Consider the following 25,815-nt stretch of genomic DNA (forward strand, 5'->3'; position numbering starts at 1 on the left):
CAAAAACGATAAGATAAATTACAAGATCATTTCGGCTGAATAATGATGATAATGATTGAAGCAATGAGGCGTGGTTGAAACAACAACAAAATTCAAATTCAAATTCAAATTTCAATTAATCACAAACCAAAAACAAAGAATTTCCAAAATTTGTGAATTCGAAATTCCAACTGCCATCTTTTGAGTGAAAAATGTAAACATCAAATGTTTTGATTATCCACAACGATAGATGGCAGCCATTTTATGATCAAAGTTTGTTAGTAATTTTTCAGACAAAAATCGATCAAAATCATATCGTTCACATTTTAGGCAAATCAACACATATGAATATGCTTTTTATCGAAATAAAAAAAATCCATCAAATTCTTGAATCGAAATATAATCGGATTTCACATTTACTTACTTTGTATACTCTCATGTAAGATTATCATTACCATTACTTTTACTTAGTTTGATTGCTTTTTTTGCACAAATACAATGAATGAATGATGAAATGGTTTTCCCATTATCATTATTATTCTTATGTAATATGGTCAATATTCGCTAACAACACTTATACCTTACATTAATATAAGTTTTGTCACTGTGTGCTGATACTACTCACCCATCATCATCTGCATTAAGTAGTGTATTGCAAAATGGCAATTATCGTAATTGTTCGATGACAAATCTTATTTCTTGAAGAGAAAGAGAAAAAGAGAGAGAGAGAAAAGGAAACGAAAATAATCGAATGTTTTTTTCTTTCATTTGATTTGCAATGATAAATTTAGAATTGATTTGGACTGATATTCTTTTTTTCGGATTCAATCGAAGCTGGTCCGTGTGTGTGTATGTGTGTGCGTTTTGATTCATTCAAATCGATTTTGAGCGTGACAATTGTGAATTGATTTGATTCAATCAAAACAACAACAACAACAACAACATATGACACGTGCCATAAAGATAGGAAATTTGTTGTTGTTGTTGTTGTCGTTGTGGTGGTGGAAAATCCAAAACACGAAAAAATTCCATTCAAACACACACATATAAAATCATATCTATTATTTTAATTGAAAAGTGAACAAAAATGAAAAAAAAACGATTTGCAAATTATCAATATAGAGTTGAATTGAATATTGATTGATTGATTGATCGAATGAATGAATGAATGAAAGTGTGAGAAAAAAAAAGAATTTTTTCATATTCTGTTGTTGTGCTTCTTCTTTTTCACAGAAACCATTGCGAAAATAAACCTCTAGTGGTGAATCGTAATTGATTCACATCATCATCATCGTCATCGACTACATTATTACTACCACTATTATTATCATCATGGAAATCAGTGTTGATAATGTCGAAATGGCCACTTTTAATTCCAATTTGGCCATTTTCATCCACATGGTCCTCGTTAACATCGTCATCGTCATCATCATCATCATCATTATCATCGACATCGACATCGACATCAATTAATAAATTTTGTGAATCATTTGAATCCGGATTCATTGATGATCTTTTTCCAATCATCATTGTCATTGCTGTTTGCGGTTGTATCGTTATTGTTGTTGTTGTTTCATCATTATTCAATGAATCATTTCGTAATCGTTGTTGATGGTGTTGCTGTTGCATGGACGATTGTTGTAATTTCCGTTTCGTTTTATATCGGCGATTTTGGAACCTTTTTATTGAATGCAAAAATTAAATTCATTTGGACAAAAAAAAACAAAGACAAAAACTTTTTCGCTTACCATATTTTTACTTGTGTTTCAGTCAATTTTAATGTTCTCGCCAATTCCGAACGTTCCGGTCCGCTTAGATATTTTTGATGATTAAAACGTTTTTCCAATTCATAAACCTGTGCATGTGAAAATGCTGCCCTTGATCGTTTCTTTTTCGTTTTCGGTTTATTCAATTGATTATTTAGATTATTATTACTATTATGTGATTCTAACGATGGACGAATTTTATTATTATTCATACAATGTCGGCCACTGGTCGATTGATTTCGATGATTAAAATCGGTGGTCATATCTATTGAAAATCGAATGGTAAAAAAAGAAATTTTCATCATTTTAAGACAAATCTAACCTTTTATTGATAATGATGATGATGTTGTCGTCATATTCTCAGCTTTCAATTCCAACGATTGTTGCTGTGGTTGTTGTTGTTGTTGTGGTGAAGAATTTTGTTCATTGAAAATGTGAAATTTTCTCAATAAATTACAATTTTTTAATAATCGATTATCATTATTCATAAGGAATTTTTGACTATTATACAATGACGATGACGATGATGATGATAACATGTATTGGTGATACATTTCCAAAAGATTTTGATGATGATCAACTATTGTTGTAGACGTTGGTGGTAATGTTTGTGTTTGATGATGATGATGATCGTTGTGATTTACCATTACCGGAATCGATGTTGTTGCCGTTGACCGATGATGAATCCATGAATGAAAATTTGAATAAAATTGTTCAGCAGCAGCTTGTATTGCAATGTTGAAATCATCATGAGATATAATTGATTGTAACTGATGATGATGATGATGAGAATGAACCGATAATGTTCGATCGGATATGGCGATAGAATTCAATGATGATGTATTATCGTTAATTATTGTTTCATTTAACCCTGTCGTCGTTGTTGTTGATTCAATTAATCGAGCAATTGGAATTGGATTTAATTCATCATTACCACCTGGTTGTTGTTGAGATAATTCAAGTCTTGAATGATCACGATCATCATCTTTACGTTTTAATAATGATGATATTGAAAATGGATTGGAATTCAAATTCTGTTGTTGCTGTTCATGCATCATATTTCGAAGTGGAGAATTTTTTCAGAAATTTCAGAATTATCACTGACTTGTTTGTGTGTGTCACACACGCGCCACTTCAAATGGAAACTCAATTTTTTCTTGGAAAATTAAGTTTTTTTTTGTTTCATACAAAATTTCATTGATTTTTTCTGGTAATCCATGTATGTAAATAAATTTCGTATTTTTCTTCTTATTATTCTTCTTCTTTTTCACAGTTCTCAATATCAATAACATCCCTCTTTACATAAACATACAAACAAACACATCTCTTTACTGTGTATTGAGATGTGATTGACTACTTTTATTTTGAATGTGAAACACACAACAGCCATTAAAAATATTATTACACTGAAAAAAATAAAATTGTAGGCGGCTTTTACCATTGAACAAACTAAACTGTGATATTTACTCTAAATGTTAAACGATAAAAAAAGGGCGGGCGTCAATCAAATATGCGCCAATCATATACACTTACATAAACATCACAAATGTTTTTAACAACAGTAGTAGTAGTCTGAAACTTATTCTTCCTTGTTTGTTCAATGTTAATATCGGATGTGTGTGTGTGTGTGTGTTTGTGACACATAAAGGGCGCTACTACTACTCGTCACCCAAAAATGAAAAACTTTATCTGAGTATTAAATAGTTAAGTGCAAATGAAAAGCTTCCTTCATGATTTTAATGGATCCTAAAAGTTCACAATCATCCTAAAAATTTTTAAAAAAAAGGTTGAATTTTTTTTTATCTTGGGAGAGTAAAATAAAAATAAAAAAAATTTAATTCGAGAAACAAGAATTCATCAATAAATCATTGAACAATCATGTTTGTATCGTTCGACTTTGTTTATTTTATCATCAATTTTATTCACTGATCTTATTTCGAATGAATTTTGAATTTAAATCTAACTAATTATTATTATTATCAGGTAAGGTAGCTCGATAGATTGATCATGACCATGAATATGAGCCAAAAAAAAAAGATGGTGAACAATGATAATACGATGATGATGAAGATGACATCTTTATCGGAAAAAATATATAAGAAAATATGAAATATTAGAAGCGCGAGAAGAAATTGAAAATTATTAACTTGAAAAATAAAACATAACATTCATATCAAATGACAGCAAATGGTGGTGATAATGATGATGATGATGATGATGATGATGATGATTATGTGATTAGTGTGTTTTCTTATGATGATGATGATGATGATGAAGATTTACCATTGTGTTTGATTTGGATTAGCTTAGTTTACCTTTTTGTTGTTCAATGCTTTAAAGGAAAAAAAAATCTTTCATCCAAACAAACAACCAAGAGAAACGATAAGGAGTGTCGTTCATTTTAAGACGATAAGATCGATGATCATCATCATTAGGAGGAAATTTTTTTATTCCAAAAAAAAAGAAAAAAAAATCTTAATCATTATCAATTGATTTGAAATGACAAACATTTGTTGACAAAAAAATAAAAAAAATTAATAAATGCATGTTGTCGCCAAATAAATAAATAATTGATAATCATCATTAATTGCAAAGTATGTATGTGTATATATATAAAGTAGTCTAGCTGATGAATAAATCATCAAATGTGAAGAGACGAAGAGAATTTATTTATTGAATACAAATCAGAGAGAGAGAGAGAGAGAGAACTCTGAAATCTGCTTATCATCATTATTGATCACCTGTGTGTGTGTGTGTGTGTGTGTGTTCTCGTAAATCAATGGATAAAAAAAATTTTCTCTCCCACTCCTTGTATTTATGAAAAGAGGCTTCAACAACTGTCAACAAGAAAAGAAAAAATTTGTAAATAATTGTTTCATAGTTGTATTTAGAAAAATTTTGGTTTATCATATTATCACATTATCGACTTTTTCACTCATATTGACTAGTCAAAAAAAAAATAAGTAATTAATTAACGATAAAACTATGCTTTTATTGTGATGATGATCAACGAAAAAAAATGCTCATGTCGTTGTCGTTATTGTCGGCGTTTTAATGTTTTGATGTGTTGATGACATTTATATTTGACCATATTCGAAAATATGTATTTTCCATCCTTATTATTTGGTATATGGTTAGTATGATAAGGTGAGGTTAATGTGCGTGTGTGTGTGTGTGTGTGCAGCGTCGATCCTTGATCATTGATGATTATTATATCCAGATATCCAAACTTTGAAGAAAATGAGATGATGACAGGTGGCTATAGTAAGCTTTTCATTTATATTTATATATGAAATGAAATGTAATTGATTTGTCAACATTGATCATTTTTGACTTGAAAATAGAAAAGAAAATTCATCAACCAAAAAAATCATCAACTAGGTGCGTTCTTTTTTTTCTATGATGAAGAAAAATCAAAAATCCAGAATAATTTCAGATTTTAGAAATTGTCGATAGAAAAATACATGGTTAACATGATAATGATGGTGGTCCACATCACACGATCTCTATAATCCGGTCTCTTTACGGATTTTTTTTCCGTTTAAAATGATTGACTTTAGTTGATGATGATGATGATGATGATGTTGACGATGATGACGACGACATTGACATCAAACCAAGGCTTTTAAATTTATTTATGCTTACTTAATGTATACATATATTGATTGTATACAAATGGATTCGTGTCAAAAAAAAAATTGAAGAACTGCAAATTGGATCATGTTTCAAAAAAAAAGAAAAAAAAAATGTGTCGGAACTAATATTTACCCAGCCAGATATTTTAAATAGCTTAGTGTGCGGTATTTGGAACTTTTCTTCTTATTTTGTCCATTTGTGACCAGAAATCGCGTTCCTTCAGACGGAAAATGCTGCTAAATGCTTGATGATGAATGTTTTTTTTTTTTTTTGTACACATTCTAATTTGTGTTTTATGGATTTTTCTTTTTTTCTCTCTGGATTGATGGTGTTTGTGTGTGGCATGTAAATTGATGTAAATAAATGTTTAAATAAAATACTACTACTATAGTTTGATGGGGTGACTTATATAGTTTGTTTCTTTCTTTCTTTCGCTCTTATGAACTGTAATTTAAGCCTTCGAATGAAGAAAAAAAAAATTCAAACAAATGATGAAAGGGAAAGTCCAATTATATTATTCTTATTATTCATTGACTGACAAACAGACTATGAATGCATTTGATGAAGAATAGAGACATATAATAATCGCGAATCGACTAAAAAAAAATGAGAAAATCAGTCCATTTTCAGTAGCTAATTTCCACTGTATTTGAGGCCACCATCATCAGATCTATCTATAACAAATGGAAAAAAGAAAAAAAAATAAATCGATCAAATATATACACACTTGTGACAGGCACATTTTTACTATTTAATGATGTTGATCAATGACAGGGATTGTTGTTGTTGTTGTTGTGTTCATACAACAACAACAACAACAACAAGGATGAATACATTTCGGAAAAGCTGCTATACGATTTATAATATAGAAAAAAAAATTGGAAATTGAATACATCGTGATGACAAACAAGAAGCATTTTATCGTCTTCGTATTTTTTTTTCTATTTAGAAAAATAATTCGACACTAATTCGTCGCGACGTTCATCATAACCATAATCATCATCATCATCATCGTCAATCGAATATGGTTCGAATCGTTATTTTTTTTTTTTTTTTTTTTTTTGCAAACATTCGAATCTAATTCAACTCAACAATATATGAAACACACACACACAACTCTTCGATACAAGATGATGATAATTCTTGATGGTTTGAAAAAAATGGTTGTTAAAAAATGTTTTAAATTCAATTAATTTATTTTTTTTTTTTTGTTCGTTTTGAACGCTAATTTAAATATATCAATTATACAATGACACAATTGTGTTAACATTGATGATGATGATGATTTGTTTATGCAATATTTGATTTGAATTTTTTTTTATTTATTAGTGACGACGAAAGAATTAGTGTTTTATCAAGAAAATCAAGAATTTCTTTTACATTGAAAAAATTTCCCGTTAAATAAAGATGAATTTTTTTTTTAATTACCCTAAAGAAAGGAAAAACAAAATTTCAATTCTAACACAAAAAAAGTAATGATGATGATGATGATGATGATGATGAAAATTCTTTGCCCGAAAACACCAGAAATTCACCAGAATTATTGCCCGATTTGGCGCGGCATTTTACTATTTCATGCGCGGTATCTGTTTCATCCATTGATGGTGATCATGATGATGATGATGATTTCAGAGCAATTAAATTTTTTTTTTTTTGTTCAACATCAAAGAACGGCTATGGAAAACGGTACCGATGACGACGACGACGACGACATTAGCTGTCGGTTTGATCAAAAACAAAACAAGAAAAATTTCGAAACAAGAGGTCATACAGAACGATTTGAGTCGAGCGGCATTTTTTTTCACACTATATTTTTGTAAAAATGCTCTTTGGTCATTGATGTGTTGAATATAAAATAAACAACTGCTGTTTTTTGTTGTTGTTGTGTTGACCGACACACGCACACATTCAAAGAAAGCAGACACATTAAACATCAATACAATATAATTATTCGGACCACACCATCATCCGGATATTATTGTTGTTGTTGTTGTTAATTATTCCGGTTATTATTGTCATGACCAATGACAAGTACAAACACACATAGATGGATGAATGTGAAAATACGAATACAAAGTGTGTTAATTAATTCACAATTCAATCGATCGAAAAAGAGAGAATTTCAATAACAAATCCAATTAAATCAATACGAATGGTGATCAAGAAAAAAAAGAGGTCAAAATCAGAATCATCACCATTTGTGTTCGTTCAATCGATTTTCGCTCCTTTTCACACATGAAAAGAGCTCTTATTCCACACACACACACTCATCATTCGAACCAGAAACCGAAATTAAAGAAAAGGGAAAAAAACATTACTAACGAGAATGAGAAACTATTCAATTCGAATGTTAAACCAGCCACATATACAATACACACACACACACACACACACACAAGAAAGTATTTGGAAATGATTTTCTGGTGAAAATTCAATTGAAATCAAATCAAATCAAATCATCTTCATTTTACAAACAAAGAAAGTTTTTTTTTATTTCAATTTATATAAAGCAATTTTGATTACAACAATCAACAACAACAACAACAACAGAAAAACATTTAGTAATCAACAAATCTCAATTGAATGAATGAATGAATGAGTGAATGCTAGACAATGATTGCCATTAATTGACAAATAGATTTTCTTTTTTCTTTGATCACGAGAATCATTGAATTTTTTTTTTTTTTTTTGGTTCTTGTGGAATTTGTGTGTATATAATTTTGTTCTTTTTTTTTAAATAAAAAATTTTCCAAATCGTTTTTTTCGGGTTAACTGTGTGTGAAGAATTAACACTTTATTCAAATGTAGAACGATATGTTTTACATTGTATATGATATTGATAACCTAGATATAATGGTATTAATAAAAGAATACTTCCAATCGTATATGCTGTTTCGATTCCAAATCTCCAGAATACTTAAAATGGAATAAAAAAGTTATTTTAAAATTTAAAATAATCTATATTTACGCTTACTGAACGACATTGTCATTGGTCCACATGCACGAGCTAATGCACCGATTGAACGAAATATACCTAATAGGACACCTTTTTGACTTGAATTACCGAATGATGAGAATGTAGTCGATAATGATGGTATAACGATTGCCGATGAATATGCATATGGTATTAATCCTAGATAAAGTCCGGTAATGGTTTGTGCATATCCAACAATGATAAATGCAGGTATGACCAATAATATTCCCTACAAAAAAATGATAATAATCATCGATTAATTTGAATATGAACAAAGTTTAATTTAAAGAGCTAACCGATAAAAGAAGATGATTGTAATAATTATGATTGATACGTCGTAATAAAACACCTTGTATCAGAAACATTTGAAAACCAACGTAGAAAAATAATTTTCCTTGATCCATACTATGACAAACAAGTGGTGTGGAAGGGACAGAAAAAAAGAAGAAAAACACAAATTAATTAAAAATTAATTAATTAGTTAGAAATTTTCAAATTACCTAGTAAAATTGAAACGAATAAATGTTAGAAATGCAAGTGTAAATTCTAATCCAGAATAGATGAATAAGAAGGAAAAATTGACAAATGCACCATATCGGAGGATGGATTTTTCTGTATAAAGAAGACGAAATGTGTTAATTAACTTTTAATCTTTTCATTTGAATCAATTCATACCTTTGGTATTTAAATTTTTAACAATTTTAAATGAAAACAATGACCATGGATTAATATAATGGAATGCATCGACAAGACTGTTACAAAGTGATGTAGCCTATAGTAATTTTGGATTGAATGTTTGTTAAATTAAAATTTACACCGTCCAAAAAAAATAAATTACTTACTCGTTTATGAGGCAATAATGTTTCAGGTAAATAATGATATGAAAAAATCATATTAATCAAAGATAAAATAAATGCAAATATTGGTGGGAATAATTGAAAACAAAATGAACCGGTGCCATCTGGTGGTGACCAATGTAATTTGGATAATATTGCACCAATCATAGGGCCAACCTGTTGATTGAAAAATCAAATTAATTATTTTGAATGAATTGAAATCAGTAGAATTGATTGAACATACAATAAATCCAATGGAAAATGCAATGCCAATCGTTGCGAATCCTTTACCACGTTTATTTTCCGTAGTAACATCAGTTACAATTGCTGTACTAAGACTAACATTTCCTTTGCTTAAACCATTCAGGATACGAAATAATACAAATATTCCAAAATGATTGATAGAAATTGACCAAAAAAAATAAGATATTGAAATTCCAGTTAAACAAATAAGATATAATGGACGGCGGCCATAAATATCCGAAAGCATTCCAATGATTGGCATCGAAATGAATTGAAGAAATGAAAACAATGAACCCAATAGACCACCGAATAAAGCTTTTATTTAAACGAGGAATGAAAAAAAAAATTATTTAATTGAACAAACAAAAGAATAATGATAAATTATCCACATACATCTATTGAACATTTGTGGTCCACCGATCCATTGTTGAGTTGATTGTATAAAATTATCCACATAATTATAAAGGCCACTCTGTACAAAATAAAATTGAAATTTTAAAATCATCAAGAATCAAATGGAATCGGAAAAAAATACCGTATCTTGTTTAGCAAAACATTCCAATAATGATGGCAATAATGGTAATATCAAAGTGAATGCCAGTAGATCGATAAGTAATGAAATGAATATGAATCGATTGACATTCATTTTGACTACAGACACACACACACACAAAAACCGATTGATTGATTGAAAATTAAATTAATCGAAGCTTTCACTATGATGAGAATGACCGAATAGAATCAAAGAATAATTTTTGTGTATTATTATCAAAGGATCATTGTGATTTTTTTTTTTTTTTTGATTGTCGAAAATTATGATGAAAAATGTGCAATTACTGGAAAAAACTTGTCAAACAACAATTTCTATTCAGTTGTGTGTGCAAATGTGTGTGTGTGTGGCCACATCAGCAGTATTTCTTTATTAGTTTGTTGTTGTTGTTGTTGATTGCATAACAAACAACGATGAAGATACAATTAAGCTAAAAAATAAAAATAAAAAAAAATGTAGAGCAAATCGAATTTTAATCAATCTCAGATGACGTGTCCATTTTAATAATTGTTGGTTGTTGTTGATTTTTATCTTCTTTCGGTTTCAATATAACACGTTTCATAATAATTTTTGAAAAACTTTTATGAATTTCTTGAATAAATTTATGATTCGGTTCATATGCAAACAGAACCGATGTTTGTTGACGATTATCTAGATGGCCAAAAAAGAATGAATCACCAATACGTATCAATAATTTTCCATCATGTATGCCCAATATTTTACAATCATCAACACTATAACGTAATAATGGATGTGAATCTTCATCAAATTGTAGATGAATTAAAAATTCTTCATCATCGCCACCGAATTGAGGTTGTTGTGATGTTTGATGATTATTATTAGTATTGGAATTTTCATCATCATCATCATCATCAACATAATTATTATTGACAATTGGATTATTTAAATTATTATTATTATTACTACTACTGCTACTACTACTTGTTGTTGGAAGTGAATTTTCCGTTGGATTCATGATGTGATTGAATTATTTTCGTTAGAAAAAAAAATAAAAAATACTTTCACACAATTCAGACACACACACACCTGATTCGAATCGAATAAAAAACATTCAGGTCCGTTCATAAAGTACATGACAAAATGAAAAAATTCAAATAATGTATACATTGGTTTTTTTGGCAATGATTTTGTTTGTTTTTTTTTTGAGCAAAATTTTTTTTTGTTTCCCAAGAAAATTTAATTTAATCAATTTATTAGAAAACTATCTAAATAATAATAATATATAATACACACAAGGATTTAAAATGGATTGAACTTCATTTATGATTGGTCCAATACAATGGACATTCTGTTGTTCCGTTTCATGTATTATTAACGTGATTAACGGCTAAATTTTCTAAGTTGTTATTATTGCTGTTGTCTTTTTGAGTTGCGGTAGCCATCAAATGATTTGCATGATGATTGAATAATGCTAACTGTCTAATTAAATCGGTCGATGATGATTGATGTTGTTGTGTGGATGATTCTGATGTTGTCAATGAATTCAACATTCTGGTATGAGCCAAATTGGCTATATTTGGAATAATCGATGGATGCATACCACGATGATTGACCGATGATGATAAATGTAATAATGAACGTGAATTTAATCGCAATTTTTCAATCTCTGCTTCTTTTAGCCGTTTTTCTTTGGCTCTACGATTCTATCAATTGTTTTTTTTATATATATAAATCATAATTGTTTTAATTTTTGAATTGCAAAAAAAAAATTTTCGTTTACCTGAAACCAAATTTTCACTTGTGTTTCGGTCAAATTCAATGAACTACAAACAATGACAACAAAAATTTTTGATTATCAAAGATATCATGTGTGTGTGTGTGGGTGTGTGCATGTTTATCATTGTATTCACATTACCTGGAAAATTCTGCACGTTCAGCAATGGATAGATATTGTTTATGATGAAATTTTTTCTCCAATGCCAATAACTGTTGTGTGGTGAATGGTGTACGTGGTTTACGATTCGATTTATGACGTCTTAGTTGACATTTAACTGGACCTGTTTACAATTAAATTTTTTTTTCCAATGAATCAATCGGACAGATTTTAAAAATGAAAATCAATTAAATAAAAAATGAGCAGCACATTATATGTACACATAAACACAAAATAAATTCATCAATAATTTATATTCTGGCAATAATAATGATTTCATTGATTGCGTGCAATTAATCCATTGGTTATCCAATCAATAGAGAGTATAAATACTAGGTGAACACAATAATAATTAAGTTATTATCGCTAATTACACCAAAAAAAAAAAAAATCAAAAATTAAAATGAAAACCTCAAATATATATGGTGAGATCTTTTTCTTTGTCCGCCTTTATATAGCTAAAATATTTCAATGATGATGATGATCATATATTGACTTATAGTATTAGTGTGTGTTTATCCGCTTGATCAATTATTATCTTTGATACATCTGCCCAATTTTGATGAAATAATGATAAAATTACAGTGTTGAATCATAAGTTTTGGTGGTTATTTAGTGTTGTTGTTGTTCACAATTCAGCCAAATAACGACAAAAGTTGATCAAAAAGTCACGCGAATGGAATTATCAAACACACACACATACACACACTGTGTGTGTCTTGTGTTTAATCAGAAATCACCAAAATTTTGGTAATAAAAAAAAAATCTGCCGATTTTTTTTCCTATCCAATTGTTAATTCATTGATTTCTGTTTTGTTTAGATTTTATTATTATTATATATAGTCATCAGACACGAATCATCATCGAATGTATTGTATTGTCAATGAAGATTCGGCAATGGCATGATTTAGGATGATGATGATGATAATTATCAATTTGGCTTCAAATTCCTCCCCTAATCATTATTTTCAAATTTGGTTACATTGATTTGATTTGATGGATAATTATTGCTTATTTGATAGAAAAATTTATTTTCTATTACAATTAAATTATCAATTGATAAAAATGACACATAGAGAGAAAAGACAATAATTTAGCGACTTAGAACTAACGAAATTTTAAAAAAAAAGTGTTAACCGGTGATAACCGAATGTCATAAAGGCCATTTCAATTTGATTTTGGGAAATTTTTCCTTTTGATTTTTTTTTTGTTGAAAACTTACTATTTGGATTCATTGATGAATGCTGTTGCTGTTGTTGTTGTTGTTGTTTGATCAATTGTGTATTGAGCCATGTTAAAGATGATGCTGTTAGCTGTAATTGATTATGATGATTCAATTTGATCAATTGATTATTATTAATTTCATTCGATAAATATGCTGGATGTCGATGATATATATGATGATGATGATGATGATGTTTGATTTTGTAAAAAATTTGTATCGAAAATTGTTCGTTGTTGTGGTAAAAACAATTGATTAAAATTTGATTTCGGCAATGATGATTGATTTTGTTCCAATAAACGATCAATACTAAAAGGATGACCTATTTCACCGTTTACCTGTGTAGATTCAGTTGATGTAGTGGATGATGATGATGATGATAATGCTGGTGAATGATGATGATGATGATTTTCAACGTTCATTTTTTGTTTTGTTTTTTTTTACAAGAAACAAATTTTTCGTTTAAACAAATTAATAATCATTTTATCTGATTATATTCAAGATTAAAATCAAAAATCAATTGAAGAAAAAAAAAGAAAAACGTAAAACATCGTGTTTATCATCATCTCCATTGAACGGATGAAATCGGAAAAATTTTCGCAACAAGAAAAAACGATAAATAAAAAAAATAGAAAGAAAATTGGCCACGCCTAAATGGGTGGTGCTTTGCTCATTGATAACATCATAATTCACACACACACACACACACAATGATATAGCAGTAGGAAAAGAAAGAAAAAAGCAGCCAATCAGCCATTGTAATTACCGATCGACACCAAAACAGACTTACCGTTAGTTGTAGATAATTTAATGAAAAAGAAACGCCTTTTCTTTGCGCTCATAGAAATAAAATCAATTGAAATCTCAACACTTGCTATACACGTGTTTTTTTCATCATCATCATCATCAACATCATTATTATTATAAGCCTAATAAGCATCATGATTTGTCTGCATGATTAGCGTCATCATCATCAACAACAACAACAACAACATAAATAAAATACGAATTTTCTTTTACAAATAAAATTCAAATTAACTTATAGTTATAATATTGAAAACATCGGGGGGTCGGCTAGAGGTGGGTGGAAATTTAACAAAAAAAAGAATTCAGCCAAAAATTCAATGGTGGTGACATGTCTTCATCATCATCAACATTACACACGAATGTCGAGACAATGGTTGTTACACATATATTTGATCACATCACATCAGTGACATCACCACACCATAGATATCAAACATTGATAATATAACCACTATATGAAATGGAAAATTTTCATTCTATCTTTGATGAATTAATGAGAGCATCATGAAATAAACCAAATTATGAATAATGGTTATTTTTGGGGTTTTGTTTTTTTTTTTTTTTTTTTTTTGGCTGATTTTCGGTGACAAACACATGATATTTTAATTGTTTGTTTTTCTATTTGAATTTGAATTCAAATTGTTTTGAACAGAAAAAAAAACATTTTGTTTATCATTATGATCATATCAATCAAATAATAATGATAACAGTGTGTATATATATCATTATTATCATTCGGATCATTCTTCATATTATTCTTGTGGTTTTGGATTCGTTTGTTTTTTTTTTCTTCACCGACACACACATACACACATTTACACAGAGTATCTGTAAAGTGTATGGTGAACCAAAAATAGCCTGTTAATTTAAATTCATCTTTGTCAGCAAATTTTATCATTTCTTTCTATATAAAATAGAGATGATGTTCCGTTTGTTTTTCTGTTTTTCTTTGGTGTTGTAAAAAAAAATTTCCCCACATTTTTTTTCTCTCTTTGAATTATTGTTATTATTATTACAATGATAACGATGATGATGATGATGATGATTGTTGTTTGATAATAATCACATTTAACAGATGAGGCGAGAATCCGGACGGAATTCACACGAATTTTCTGCTTTTCAAAAAAAAAATAAAATAAAAATATTTCACATTCTTTAAATCCAATTATCATCATCATCATCATCATCGATGACAGATCGAATTAATTTGAATTTGATACGAGCTGTAATTATTAATTGAATTAGATTTTTTTTTCTAATTCATAATTAACACATTTAGCAATGAGTGACGGGAAAAAAATTTAAAATTTTTAAATACTACACACATGCATATATAGACAAGAAGACAAGACAAATGTTTGCTCATTATTAAAAATTGCAAATTGAAGAAACTGAGAATCTTTGCAACAAAAAAAAAAGAGAAAGAAAAAAAATATTTGAAATTTGATTTTCTGTTGTTTGTGTGACAACTTTGTTTACACGAAAGAATAGATGGAAAAAAAATGATAAATATTTTTGACAGTTTTTCTTTTTCTATCATCTGACGGTCGGTCTGTGTTGTATTTGTCTTTATCTGTTTGGGGTTGGAAATTCGTTCAACACACACACACACACACAAACACACACATATGGCAGTTGATTGTTTGGTTGGTGGAAAGAATTTTTCATTTCATCTCATCATCATATTTATTATTTGTTATGACAGATAAATAAATCAATAATAAACGGTGAGCAATAAATTTTTTGTTTTCTTTTTTCGTTTTCGTTCCATACCAGTTTGTTATTCAAAATAAATTCTGTTGAATATATCGTTAATAATAAAAACGATGTGTGTGTGTGTGTGTGTGTGTTGTTGTTGTTGTTGCTAAACATTAATCAATTGACAAAATGATGATAATTATTATTGTACGAAAACGCACACACACACTTGGCTTTTATAAATTAACATACTCAGTGATGGTAATGGTAGCTTCTTGAAATGACAGGTCATTTATGGTCAAACACATATGGATGGATCTTCATCATCATTGATCATAATTATTGCTGACTTTGGCCGATTTTGAATTGGTTTGTTTCTAAGTTATTTGATATGTTTGCTCAAGAATAAATCCAAAGAGATGATAAATATCGGGTCAATTCATTTCAATTTTTTTTTCTCTACTCATTTATGGGTCACATAAATCAATCGTCGATATCGGATAACAAATATTTTCAGCAAGAGTTCCGAGTTGTTGGTTTTCAAATTTGAATTTTTATTACAAAAAGCGCGAAATTTGATTCTGTTTTGTTTTGATACAGACACACACATTCGACTATTTAAACACTACAGTGTTTTTTGTGTTGCCTATTTCGTCATGTTTATATTGCATGCAAAGTTCAGTGTGTGTGTGTGACATTTTAAATGAATCATATCTTCTAATTTAAACTTTCTTTTCGTTTTTGCCCGGTCAAAATTTTGATATATGCTCGAACACAAATGGCTAATCAAGAATCAACAGCTCATGAACAATTGACAACTGAAATTTCCAACGATGACACGGAAAGAAAACAGAAAATTATCGATTTGAAAATAGAAGGTAATCAACAGTTTAAATTGGGTAATTATGAAGAAGCGATTCGATTTTATCTAAATGGATTAGATATCTGTTTGGCACACGATCAAGATGATGATGATAATCGGCAAACAATGGTAATTTTATATTCAAATTTGGCTGCAGCCAAAGATCATCTACAGCTATATGATGAAGCAATCGAATATTGTGATAAAGCATTGGCAATAAATGATTCACATTCAAAAGCTCTAATACGACGTGCTCAACTTTATCGAAAAACCGATAAACTTGATGAAAGTGTGGCCGATTATAATCGTTTCGTCGAATTGAATCCCAATGATAAAAGTATTCTGCCAATTATTCAAGAATTGAAATGTCAAATCGATGAACGAAATGAAAAACTAAAAGCCGAAATGTTAACCAAACTAAAAGATCTTGGCAACGTTGTTCTCAAACCATTCGGTCTTTCAACGGATAACTTTAAACTTGTAAAAAATCCCGAAACCGGTGGTTATTCAGTTGATTTTCAAAAAAATCAATAAATGACATTGAAAAAAAATAAATTGATTTTTTTTAATTGTAAATTTTCAAATTAAAATTTTGATCCAATTCCATTGGCAAAATCATAGACTAAATTTCCAACTTTTCGAGCCAAATTATCGGCCATTTCTTTTGTTTGAGCTTCAGCATAAATTCGAACAACATCTTCAGTACCGGATGGTCGTATGAATGATCGTGCCTGTGGACCAAATTCGGCCACCACCTTATCGATTGCCATTTGTAATCCTTCTGGTTTTACGCATTTACGTTCAGCATCAGTTGTCGTAATTACATTACGATCTTTAACAGCCACTTTCAGTAATTTATTCGGAAGATCCTGATAGAATGAATCCCATTCATCAATGGTTAGATTTAAATTATCTAAAATTGCTTCGACAATCAACATGTCGGATATTGCATCGCCAACAGTCTAATAATAATAATAATTAAAATGAGTCCGACAATTAAATCAATATACCTGATTAACTAAATCAATAAAATGTAAAAGTTTTTTGGCATTTTCATTCGAACATTTGGCAATCTGTTTTTGTACATTGTCCGAAAACAAAATCGTACCATGACCATTAGCTTCGAAATAGATACCAATTTCTGATTGTAATGCACGATGATGTAAATGTTTAACACCGGTAGGTACACAATCACTGATCAATTTAAGTGTATCACTAATATATTTAGTTGAATTTCCATTTGCATAAGCTGTTTGTACGACAATCATTTCTATGTTGTTTAGACCGGATTCATTCAATAATTGTTGCAAAAATTTAGCCACCAATGCGGAAATTTTATCACCATCTAATAGATGAAATTTACCATCTCGATCGTTTCGATAATAGAAAACAATTCGATCAGCATCACCATCGAATGATACATAATGTTGATTAGATTTTAATTCGATTGAATCAGGTTGTCGTTGATTAACTTTGACAAAATCGGCACCACAGCCAAGATTAAGTGTACCATCACCAATGTTTATCAAATCGAATGTAATTTTTTCTATAAGATATGGAGCCATCAATTTCATTTTTTGGGCACCAACTCCATTAGCACAATCAACAATTAGATGAAGTTTTTGTTGTTTTGAATGTTCGGTTAATCGAAGAAATGCATGACTTAATTTTTCATAATAACCTTTTTCACTTGGTTCACCATATTGACCATTGGAATTTGCACATCGTACAATATAATGTAATTGTGGTGTTGTAAGCAATCCAAAGTCCTGAAATTCACCATGACAAGCTTTGATTCCATCCATTAATGCAATACTTAATGATGGGCTACTTTTTCTTGTATCACGTGCAAGATAGACTTTAGCCACGGTATCTTTAAGGTTTATGTTTAATTCTTTAACCATATCGGCAATGCATTGTTCAAGATTATCATCCGGAATATTAGCAATTTTTGTTGCTAATTTTTCCCATGATTGTTCCAACATTGATCCATCGGGTTCAATAATTTTAAGGCCATTATCTTCTTCAGGATTATGGGATGCCGTTATCATTACACCAATAATACCATTGGTAGATCGTGAACGTAACGTTGCCAGAATACCGGATCGAAATGTTACATGAAATAATGTATCAGCTCTGTGGATATAATTGTGTTTATTATATAATTATTAATAGAAAAAATTTTCATAACAACATACTTGTTCCGAAAACCAGCCGTACCATATTGTTGAATAATATCCGGTCGTTTATTCGGATATTTTTTCATATAATCATCCAGATTATTTAGTAACATTTTTTTTTGCCTTTTGTTTCACTGTGAAAAATGAAAAAAAAATATCATAAATCACATATCTTGTCTAGTTTTTATTTCGTTTCATGAAATACAATAGGATTATATTTTGATAGATAGATACCAAGTTATTTGCAAAAAAATTGATATTATCACAGAGAAAAATCTATGGTTTTTTTCCAATGATAAGGATTATCTTATCATTATCGATGAAAAGCAAATCAATCAATTTGCACTTGATTGAAAGGTTGATTATAATAATAATTTTAAATGGAAAAAGTGAAAAAATTTTGAAAACATTAAATTTTGTAAATTCTCGCGGAATTCATGAGGGTAATGAATGAATGAATGAAAAAAAAATGGAATAACAATGATTAAAACATTGTAATTTTGTGTGTTATTCATGCGATTGTGCAAAAAAAAAAAAAAAGAATGTTAGAATCAGAATCGAAATGGCCCAAGACAAACATTTCATAGATATTCGTTGTTATATATTTCGAACGCCAAGAAAAAGAATTCGATGAATACACAAACATTCGACATACACACACGCACACATCCTAGACACACTAGATATAGAGTGTTAGCGCCCAAATGCTAGGACCGAGAAAATTTTTTTTTCCCAACATTGATGATGATGATGATGATAATTATTATATAGAAAAATAGAGAGAGATATAGACCATCAAATTGACATCATTGTTATTGTTGTATTTTATGGTTGATAAAGTCTACAACGAAAATTTATCTATCGCCTGATCTGATCTGAATATCATCATCATCATAGCTAAAAACCAAATGGATTAAGGAATCTAATTTAATTGAAATTCATTTACAATTAAACAAAATGTTACCAAAACAACAACAACAACAACCAAATAGCAATATAAATCAATTGTCCACACCAACAACATCATCAACAAATGCCACAAGAATAACAAAATGTTCTCAATTACAGATACCTGGACAAGAATCGAAAAGAATTTCACCATCACCATCATCATCGTCGTCTTTTATAATTACGACAACAACAACATCAAGTAATACGAATGATAATTATAACAATGAAAATCAAATAATAAAAACAATAACAACAACAAAAGCCGGAAATTTAATTGATGTAAGAGATTTTTTCGATGATAATTATAATCAAGATAAATTGAAATGTTATACACAAATTATCGATGGTCATCGATGGATTCGTATGAAAAGTTTTTCTACAGCCGATATAATGACAGCGAATAGTGGTGGTGGTGGTCAAATTTGGGATAATAATAATTTTATTATTAATCATCATCATCATGGACCATCATCATCATCATGGTGTTCATCACCACCACCATTATCATCAATGATTAATAATAATAATAATAATAATCGAAAATATCTATCCGATTGTAATCTAATCGATTATTATCGTTTCATCAATATGAATGATAAACAATGTATAAAAGACTATATAACATATTCATGTTCAACATTGGCTATTTGTGGTGATACGGTAAATTCATCACAATTACCATCACCACAGGCACAATCATTTCGGCAGCTAAATTCATCGTTGATATTTTCCGATCTAGATCTAGCCAAATCAATGAATCGTAAAGTTATTAATGATGCTATCAAACGACGATTGAATGAATTTATCAAAGTGATTGGCAATCAACAAACATTGACTGAAACCGAGTTAACAAATATTGATGAAATTAGTTCAGATATAATAATGAAACCGATTAAAATGATGAGCTATGATTATCCACCGGAAGAATATACAACCGGAGACATTCTAATCAATGTTGTTAATTATGAACAAAATGAGGTTAAATTTACGAAAAAAGATAAAGAAAAATTCGTATTGAATTGGTTACAAACAGTCGAACCGACGGGTATAATGGAACCAAATTGAATTGTTTGTCTTTTTTTCTTGGATTTTTCACACACATACACTTTTCTTGAAACATTAACTGTTGTAAAATGAAATTATTCTTCACTACTCTTCTCTCAATAATTTATCACCAAACCAAAAAAAAAATTGCATGACGTTTGTAAAGCCCAACCATCACCGCCACTAATTACCACAATTACCAAATAATGATAATTTAATCAAACACAAAATATACAATTTGGTCCACAAATATTGAATGTTGTTGATGTTTTGATGATGAATTTTTTTTTCTTTTTTTTTCGTTTTTTGTATTTAATCTTCTCTATTTCTGTGTTTGTCTTTTGTGTGATTTTTTTGTCACTTGTTAAACATTGATTAATAATTATTTGAAAAAATCTTGTTTGCTGAATATTAATATGAAATAAAATAAAACTTTGTTGTTTGAAAGTGATTTGATTACTTGATTTATCACTGGTTGAAATGTGATGATTGAAACAATTTTTTCAAAAATTAAAATTCCAATTTGACAAGTTGGCAAACTCGACTATTTCGACTCGTTTCGGCTCTACCTCGTTGTTTGTTTATTTTTTTTTCTGGATGATCATCGTTTTTTCGCTATTTTATTCTCCATTTGATTCAACGAAAAACAACAATGTCCGATGATCTTTTACTCGATCCCGATATTCGGGTATGGGTGTTTTTACCCATTGTTATTATTACATTTTTTGTTGGCATTCTACGTCATTATGTATCGATATTGCTTCATTCAAATAAAAAAATCGAATTACAGCAAGTAGTCGATAGTCAAGCTATGATTCGTAGTCGATTGCTAAGAGAAAATGGTAAATACATTCCCAAACAGGTAAGTTATTCGTGGGAAATTTTTTTACAAATATTATATTCTAATTCTCCTTATTCTTAGTCATTTTTGATGCGAAAACATTTCTTCAATAATGAAGAGAATGGCTATTTTAAAGAAGGTCAAAAAAGGAATTCGACACCACCAAATCCAATGACCGATCCATCAATGATGACCGATATGTTGAAAGGAAACATAACGAACGTATTGCCCATGATATTGATTGGTGGTTGGATCAATTGGACATTTTCTGGTTTCGTTACGACCAAAGTTCCTTTCCCGTTAACATTACGTTTTAAACCAATGTTACAGCGTGGTATTGAACTTTTGTCATTGGATGCATCATGGGTATCTTCGGCATCATGGTATTTTCTAAATGTATTCGGTTTACGTTCAATTTATATGCTAGTCTTGGGTGAAAATAATGCTGCCGATCAAAGTCGTATAATGCAAGATCAAATGTTTGGTGCCGCAATGTCAATGCCAGCCGATTCTAAACAGGCATTTAAAGCCGAATGGGAAGCATTAGAAATCTGTGAACATAATTGGTTATTAAAAAATGTTGATAATGAACTCATTGCTTTTAATAATAATAATAATAATCATAATCTTCATAATAATCTTCAGTCAATCAATAATAATTGAATTGAATTTTAATAATTAACATTTCAAATTCATATATATCATTATCATTATTATGTATGATAATCTAATCTAATCTAGACCTAAAAACAGCAATTTATGTGAATTATTATTGAATAAATTGAATTTCAAATTTTAAAGTACATTTTTGATATATATTAATTGATTGCTTTAATAATGATGATGAACAAAATTGTTGAAATTACGTGTCGAACGCAATTGTCTCATCATACGTTCTTGATTGATATTGAAATCGGCGCTTAGATCCGGTACGGCACTATTACCGAAATGTTTCGATTTTTTACCTTCATTTATCGTGATAACTTTGGATTCTTTTTTCTTAAAATACCAATATTCAATGACTAATGTAATGCAAGCCAATATAACACCGATAAATATGACAATGAATACGCCGCCAATATTTTTGATACTGATACCATCGCTTTGTCTTCGTGAACCTTGACATTCTTTTTTCACTGCATCATTATTATTCCACCAACTTTCTTTTAGGTTTTCCAATCGTCTTTGATTCAATAATTTTAATATGGCGCTACTTAGCTTATCTTTTAAATCTGAATTCTGTTGAACAGCCAATGCAATTGGTTTACGGCTAAATTCATTACCAACACTTTGTAGCTCACAATTGGTCATGACAGCATATTTTACCAATGTTGATTCAGCTTTTTTTCAAAAAAAAGAATTAATTGATTTCCTTAATAAAGACAAGTGATGAAACTTACCTATGAAAGCAAATGATTCACCACCTGTATCAGTTTTTTTCACACGTTCAATTGCTTCGGCAAATGTTGCTGGCATTCCAGCCTCAATTATCTGTGACCAAATTTTCGTATATTTATCGCTTACCGGATAATCCCATACGGCCAATTTTGCACGTTCATCATCGCTAAGGCTATCATTTAATGACATATCTTTCCATATTCTTATTGTATGATTTGAGGATCGGCGAAATAAACAAACAAGAAGGTAAGAAGTTTATCAATTTTCAATTTGTTTTTCATACATACTCATAAAATTTTTCCTCAATTCCGGCCATTCGTTCGAAATAAGTTGATGTGGCTGTGCCTGATTGTGGTGCATATTTAATTTTATATTGTCTAGCTAAATCATCAAGATTTTCAATTGGTGAATCCAATCGAGATACGGTCAAAAAGGCAGCCAAATTAGCTGTATATGAAGCTATAATGATAAATCCAAATAGCCACCAAGTGGCAGCAACTAATCGACCGGATAGATTTCTTGGTGCCTCACCACCACCTTGTGGTGTCAATGATGTCATACAAAACCAAAGACATTCTTTCAACGTAAATTCTCGTTGTTCTTCATCATTTTTGTATTTTTCTCGGTTATTATGAAAACTGTATGGGCTAAGTCTGTCGAAAAGATACATTAAAAAACTATAAACAAAATAGGTGATAATTTTGATTTCTCTAGATTTAAACATTCAATTTTTTTTATGCTAACCTTGTAAAAAAATATGCGGCCAAGATGCATAACCAAACTTTGGTTTCGAGTACGGTTAAAAATTTAAATAAATGTGATTTCGTTGTAGTTTTCTTCATGAGTATAGTTATACCAACTAAATCATAATATGGTACGGTAAAATCGACAACAATTTCTCGTTCAGCCATTACAGAAATCGGTGCCAATGCTATATCGGCTTTTTTTCGATGTAATTCACCAATCAAACCGGTCCATTCACCGTTTTCATTTTTATGGCCATACATTGCATCATCAACCACACGTAATGTATAATCAAATTTGAAATCACTACTATTGACAATTTCTTTCAATAAATCAATACAATAGCCATAGAATCTATCATTTCCTGTTGTTTGATTATCATCTTTTATCATTACAAATGGTGCTTCCTATACACGAAAATTGAAATAGATAATCATTAGTAGATCGATTACTAACTAATCGATTTGTTTGTCCATATAAAAACAATTTACCACTATTGTAATAATCTCATAATGAGGTAATCCATCCTGTTCTTTTCGTTCTTGTGGTGATGTAAAATATAATCGACCAAATTGTCCTTCGAATTCCCATTCGGCAACTTTTTTCACCTGTTTCACTTTACCCATTTGAAATTCAATTTCATTGATTCGCATACTTAATTCTTGATAATTAAGTTTAGCATTACGATCGAATATGAATTGTCCAAATAGGCCATACATAAATCGTGTAGCTAATGTTTCATAAAGATTTAAATTTCGTCGTTCATTCAATTGTGGTTCATTCAGATGTTTACCACATGATGGATAGGTAATTTCATTCGATAATAACTGCCTTGTACTCTGTAACATATGATCAATTGTTTCCGCATAGAAACGTGAAAGATCATAATAGAAATAATTATCTACAATATGATGAATATCCGATGTTAGATTTTCCGGTGTATCATATTCATAATGATGTAGATGTGATTTTATTGGTTGTGAAAGGAACACCTTTACATCATTACAATTATCACATTGAAATCGGCCTTTTTCCTGGTCAGGCAAAAAAAGAGAAAGATCATTTCATGAGAGTATTTCATTAATTGATTTTCATAATGAATCAATGAATTACCTTGGAAATGAAATACCATTTTCGTTGTCCACGTAACATTGATCGATGATGAGCCTGTTATAGAAAATGAATTTGATTCTGTCTTTGAAATCTTCAGAACATACACCCATACACACACACACACACATACCATTTGTACAAGTCGGTTTAACATTGAAATGGAACCTAAAATGAAAAATGTTTCCCCATATTGATAGTTATATTTTAAATCATCCAATGTTTTTTCAATCGTTTTATTATTAATCATTGATGACCAATAGATTTCTTTATGTTTTAGATTTTTAAATACATGACCACCAATGGCTTTCTCTATATAACGAAACAAAACAAAATGACAAATGTTAATAAAAAATTGAACCAAATTTAAAATTCTCAATTTGCTTACTGAATGTTTGATCATAAATGATGACAATATGTTTAAGTTGAAATTGTTCAGATAAATCTTTGATTAGCTGTAATATGGTTGCTTCTGGTGTGAGCACCGAAACATATAGATTTTCTTCAATTTCATTCAAATTTTTCCATGCTAAATTATCCTGTTGTGCTTGTGCCCAGGTACCGGCTCGTAAACTTGGTATACCCATTTTTCGTGCCATAATCTTACCGGTAATCGATTCACTTAAATCAAGACCAAATATCGGTAATCGATAATAGTACACAGATTGTGATTGTATCGATGTGGCGAACAATTTTTCACATAATTGACCATCATTCATACCCGATGATAATTCAATGATTTCTGTATCAAAATTTCCATTTGCTGATTTTAATCCTTCAATACTTGAAACGAGTTCGATTATTTTGTATATCATCACTAATGATAACTGATAATAGAAATTTTATTATAATTTTATCAGCACACACATAATAATACTTTTTGGCTTACCAATTTTAAATCGATTCGTTTTAGATGTATTAATCTTCAATATAAACACCAAAAGGATTAGAATCAATTTATAATTTGCAAACATTTTTGTCGCACCATTTCACAATAGCTGTGTTATGAATCGTACAATCTCCTAATGAAATTCTGATCACTATAACATTGAATTCATGTATTGACAATTGACAATCAAT

At 29.6% G+C, this 25,815-nt stretch overlaps 9 protein-coding genes across 15 annotated transcripts in view; 3 read left to right on the forward strand and 6 right to left on the reverse strand.

The window, feature by feature from the left end:
* Positions 1 to 1,160: 1,160 nt before the first annotated feature.
* On the reverse strand, positions 1,161 to 2,858 carry LOC124491434 (uncharacterized). Its single transcript, XM_047054070.2, has 3 exons — positions 2,068 to 2,858; positions 1,728 to 2,010; positions 1,161 to 1,657 (listed from the first exon to the last, which is right to left on the reverse strand). Exons 1-3 carry the CDS (start codon positions 2,801 to 2,803, stop codon positions 1,207 to 1,209), a joined length of 1,470 nt encoding a protein of 489 aa, XP_046910026.2. The 5' UTR covers positions 2,804 to 2,858; the 3' UTR covers positions 1,161 to 1,206.
* Positions 2,859 to 7,846: 4,988 nt separating this feature from the next.
* On the reverse strand, positions 7,847 to 11,047 carry LOC124492944 (major facilitator superfamily domain-containing protein 10). Its single transcript, XM_047055971.2, has 9 exons — positions 9,970 to 11,047; positions 9,828 to 9,906; positions 9,436 to 9,749; positions 9,198 to 9,368; positions 9,031 to 9,127; positions 8,856 to 8,967; positions 8,652 to 8,760; positions 8,356 to 8,584; positions 7,847 to 8,297 (listed from the first exon to the last, which is right to left on the reverse strand). Exons 1-9 carry the CDS (start codon positions 10,078 to 10,080, stop codon positions 8,176 to 8,178), a joined length of 1,344 nt encoding a protein of 447 aa, XP_046911927.1. The 5' UTR covers positions 10,081 to 11,047; the 3' UTR covers positions 7,847 to 8,175.
* LOC124492945 (uncharacterized) lies at positions 10,308 to 10,960 on the reverse strand. Its single transcript, XM_047055973.2, has one exon. The coding sequence runs from the start codon at positions 10,958 to 10,960 to the stop codon at positions 10,457 to 10,459; it is 504 nt and encodes a 167-aa protein (XP_046911929.2). The 3' UTR covers positions 10,308 to 10,456.
* A 133-nt stretch (positions 11,048 to 11,180) lies between the features above and the next one.
* LOC124492946 (homeobox protein MSX-2) lies at positions 11,181 to 13,183 on the reverse strand. The gene is made up of 4 exons (XM_047055974.2): positions 13,101 to 13,183; positions 11,861 to 12,002; positions 11,726 to 11,768; positions 11,181 to 11,648 (listed from the first exon to the last, which is right to left on the reverse strand). Exons 1-4 carry the CDS (start codon positions 13,111 to 13,113, stop codon positions 11,307 to 11,309), a joined length of 540 nt encoding a protein of 179 aa, XP_046911930.2. The 5' UTR covers positions 13,114 to 13,183; the 3' UTR covers positions 11,181 to 11,306.
* A 3,119-nt stretch (positions 13,184 to 16,302) lies between these two features.
* On the forward strand, positions 16,303 to 17,036 carry LOC124492167 (tetratricopeptide repeat protein 1). The gene has a single exon (XM_047054978.2). It carries the CDS (start codon positions 16,384 to 16,386, stop codon positions 16,999 to 17,001), a length of 618 nt encoding a protein of 205 aa, XP_046910934.1. The 5' UTR covers positions 16,303 to 16,383; the 3' UTR covers positions 17,002 to 17,036.
* The window catches only part of nst (phosphoglucomutase 3-like protein nst), a 47,479-nt gene continuing 38,674 nt past the window's right edge, over positions 17,011 to 25,815 (reverse strand). The window contains exons 1-4 of one of the 7 annotated variants that reach the window (XM_075732710.1): positions 20,703 to 21,185; positions 18,666 to 18,781; positions 17,478 to 18,603; positions 17,011 to 17,429 (exon numbers count right to left, since the gene is read on the reverse strand). In XM_075732710.1, coding sequence (XP_075588825.1) covers positions 17,052 to 17,429; positions 17,478 to 18,603; positions 18,666 to 18,760 — 1,599 coding nt within the window. In that variant the 5' untranslated portion in view covers positions 18,761 to 18,781; positions 20,703 to 21,185 and the 3' untranslated portion in view covers positions 17,011 to 17,051. Of the gene's footprint in view, positions 17,430 to 17,477; positions 18,604 to 18,665; positions 18,782 to 18,881; positions 18,993 to 20,629; positions 21,186 to 25,815 lie in introns of those variants that run through there. The other 6 variants (XM_047054973.2, XM_075732705.1, XM_075732732.1 and 3 more) reach the window with 6 other exon arrangements.
* On the forward strand, positions 19,027 to 21,089 carry LOC124492168 (uncharacterized). Its single transcript, XM_047054979.2, has one exon. The coding sequence runs from the start codon at positions 19,605 to 19,607 to the stop codon at positions 20,661 to 20,663; it is 1,059 nt and encodes a 352-aa protein (XP_046910935.2). The 5' UTR covers positions 19,027 to 19,604; the 3' UTR covers positions 20,664 to 21,089.
* On the forward strand, positions 21,194 to 22,283 carry EMC3 (ER membrane protein complex subunit 3). The gene is made up of 2 exons (XM_047054974.2): positions 21,194 to 21,504; positions 21,565 to 22,283. The coding sequence occupies exons 1-2, from the start codon at positions 21,295 to 21,297 to the stop codon at positions 22,144 to 22,146; spliced, it is 792 nt and encodes a 263-aa protein (XP_046910930.2). The 5' UTR covers positions 21,194 to 21,294; the 3' UTR covers positions 22,147 to 22,283.
* LOC124492163 (ionotropic receptor 25a) lies at positions 22,137 to 25,709 on the reverse strand. The gene is given in 10 exon segments (XM_047054972.2): positions 22,137 to 22,823; positions 22,884 to 23,083; positions 23,169 to 23,558; positions 23,626 to 24,032; positions 24,117 to 24,659; positions 24,739 to 24,792; positions 24,869 to 25,047; positions 25,124 to 25,523; positions 25,525 to 25,562; positions 25,625 to 25,709. Coding segments are annotated over 10 exon segments (2,805 nt in total). The 3' UTR covers positions 22,137 to 22,314.

The sequence above is a fragment of the Dermatophagoides farinae genome, chromosome 1 (assembly GCF_024713945.1).
Source record: "Dermatophagoides farinae isolate YC_2012a chromosome 1, ASM2471394v1, whole genome shotgun sequence".
NCBI classification, from domain to species: Eukaryota; Metazoa; Arthropoda; class Arachnida; order Sarcoptiformes; family Pyroglyphidae; genus Dermatophagoides; species Dermatophagoides farinae.